General features: G+C 47.9%; 1 protein-coding gene across 1 annotated transcript in view; it reads left to right on the top strand.

Moving 5' to 3' along the window:
* The window catches only part of gpx3 (glutathione peroxidase 3), a 27,941-nt gene extending 26,203 nt beyond the window's left edge, over positions 1-1,738 (top strand). The window contains exons 4-5 of the mRNA XM_043703092.1: positions 454-553; positions 1,260-1,738. Of these exons, the coding sequence (XP_043559027.1) occupies positions 454-553; positions 1,260-1,481 (322 nt within the window). The 3' untranslated portion in view covers positions 1,482-1,738. The remainder of the gene's footprint in view (positions 1-453; positions 554-1,259) is intronic.
* Positions 1,739-1,744: the final 6 nt, after the last annotated feature.

The following is a 1,744-nucleotide window of genomic DNA, read 5'->3' as shown; positions in this document are numbered from 1 at the left end:
ATCGACGTTTCGGGCAAAAGCCCTTCACCAGGAATAAAGGCAGAGAGCCTGAAGCATGGAGAGATAAGCTAGAGAAGGGTGGAGATGGGGAGAAAGTAGCATGGAGTACATTAGGTGAGTGGGGGAGGGGATGAAGGTGATAGGTCGGGGACGGGGGGAGGGTGGAGTGGATAGGTGGAAAATAAGATAGGCAGGTAGGCCACTGTCTCCCCCGTTATTACCAGGTCACAGCAGCAGGAGGCACCACAGTCAGTCTGAGTGACCCTATGTTTGGGACAATCCTGCATTCCTGCCCATGGTCACTATCCAGGGAACATGCTGAGTGTGGGACCACTTTGGATAAAGACAGTGAACAGCACCCCCTACTGTAGGAGGGGATGAATGGCCTTTTACTGGACAATGACATTGCTATTTATTTACCTGGATAACACATCTGTTGTCGCTTGGTCACAGGTATATCCGTCCTGGCAAAGGGTTCGTTCCAAACTTCCAACTGTTCAAGAAAGGAGATGTGAACGGGGAAAATGAGCAGCAGCTATTCACATACCTGAAGGTAAGGGAGACCCTGACAAGGTGTTCATCACAAGCCATGTCTCTCAAGATCATCCCATTGCCAAGTAGTACTGAGGGAGAGCTGCACTGTTGGAGGCGCATGCCTGGCAATAAAACAAACCTATCTGGATCAGAATAGATTACGCCAAATTCTGTAACTTTCCAAAGTTAAGAACAATTGATGATACAGGTTAGTCCCGCCTGACAGATACAGATTAAGCCTCTCTCAATCTTGGGGATGATTATAGACCTGATCACAAATTATCTTCTTCTTATATTAATTCTGAGTAGCAAGGTCAACATTAAATGCTTGAAACTAAAACAGAAGTTGCTGGAAAAGCTCAGCAGTTCTGGCAGCATCTGTGGAGAGAAATCAGAGTTAACGTTTCAGGTCCACTGACCCTTCCTCAGCACATTTTCTCCGCATTAATACCCTCTAGGGTTGGCAGACTCCATGGAGAGAGAAACAGACATTACACTTTGGGTCTAATTTGAAATATCTTCAGGATTGGATAGGTGGGCTGGCCTTCAGTATTCTCAGTGAACTGCCAGCAATACTTAGGGAAATGGCTGTTGTGTGTCTGGGGTTTGGGAGGACATTATGATCCCATAATGTTGCCTGGTGGGGAATGGGTTGGAGGTCACAGGGCAGGGCAAGTGAAGACTAATCGATCGCACATTCTTTCTGTTTTTATTGCTTTGAGCAGAATGCCTGCGCCCCCGTGGGGAACAGCTTCGGAAACACCGACAGGCTGTTCTGGCAGCCCCTCAAGATCTCTGACATCAAGTGGAACTTTGAGAAGTTTCTCGTTGGCCCTGATGGCAAGGCCATTCAGCGATGGTTCCCACAGGTCCCCATCGCTACTGTCAGGGAGGATATCATTCGCTATATGAGTACTCTGCCCAATCGACAACAAAGAATCCTCTAAATGACATCGCAAAGCTTCATTGCTTCACCTGCATAATGATACAATGGTTTGAATTAGATAAATGATGCTTCTCCACATTGTTCTCCTTTTACACACTTCACCTCCCACTTCTTGCAACTACTTTTCCATTCACCCTCCCCCTTTCATTCTGTCTTACTCCCCACTCCCCCTCCATTATCACTCCCTGCTCCTCCACCCTCTCCCCTCACTCTCCCTCCACTCACTGTTCCCCACCCTATCCCCTTCACTCCCCCCTCCCCATT

Source organism: Chiloscyllium plagiosum, chromosome 14 (assembly GCF_004010195.1).
Source record: "Chiloscyllium plagiosum isolate BGI_BamShark_2017 chromosome 14, ASM401019v2, whole genome shotgun sequence".
NCBI lineage: Eukaryota > Metazoa > Chordata > Chondrichthyes > Orectolobiformes > Hemiscylliidae > Chiloscyllium > Chiloscyllium plagiosum.
The sequence above is the reverse complement of the archived record's forward strand: the minus strand, read 5'-3'. Positions and strand labels throughout refer to the sequence as shown.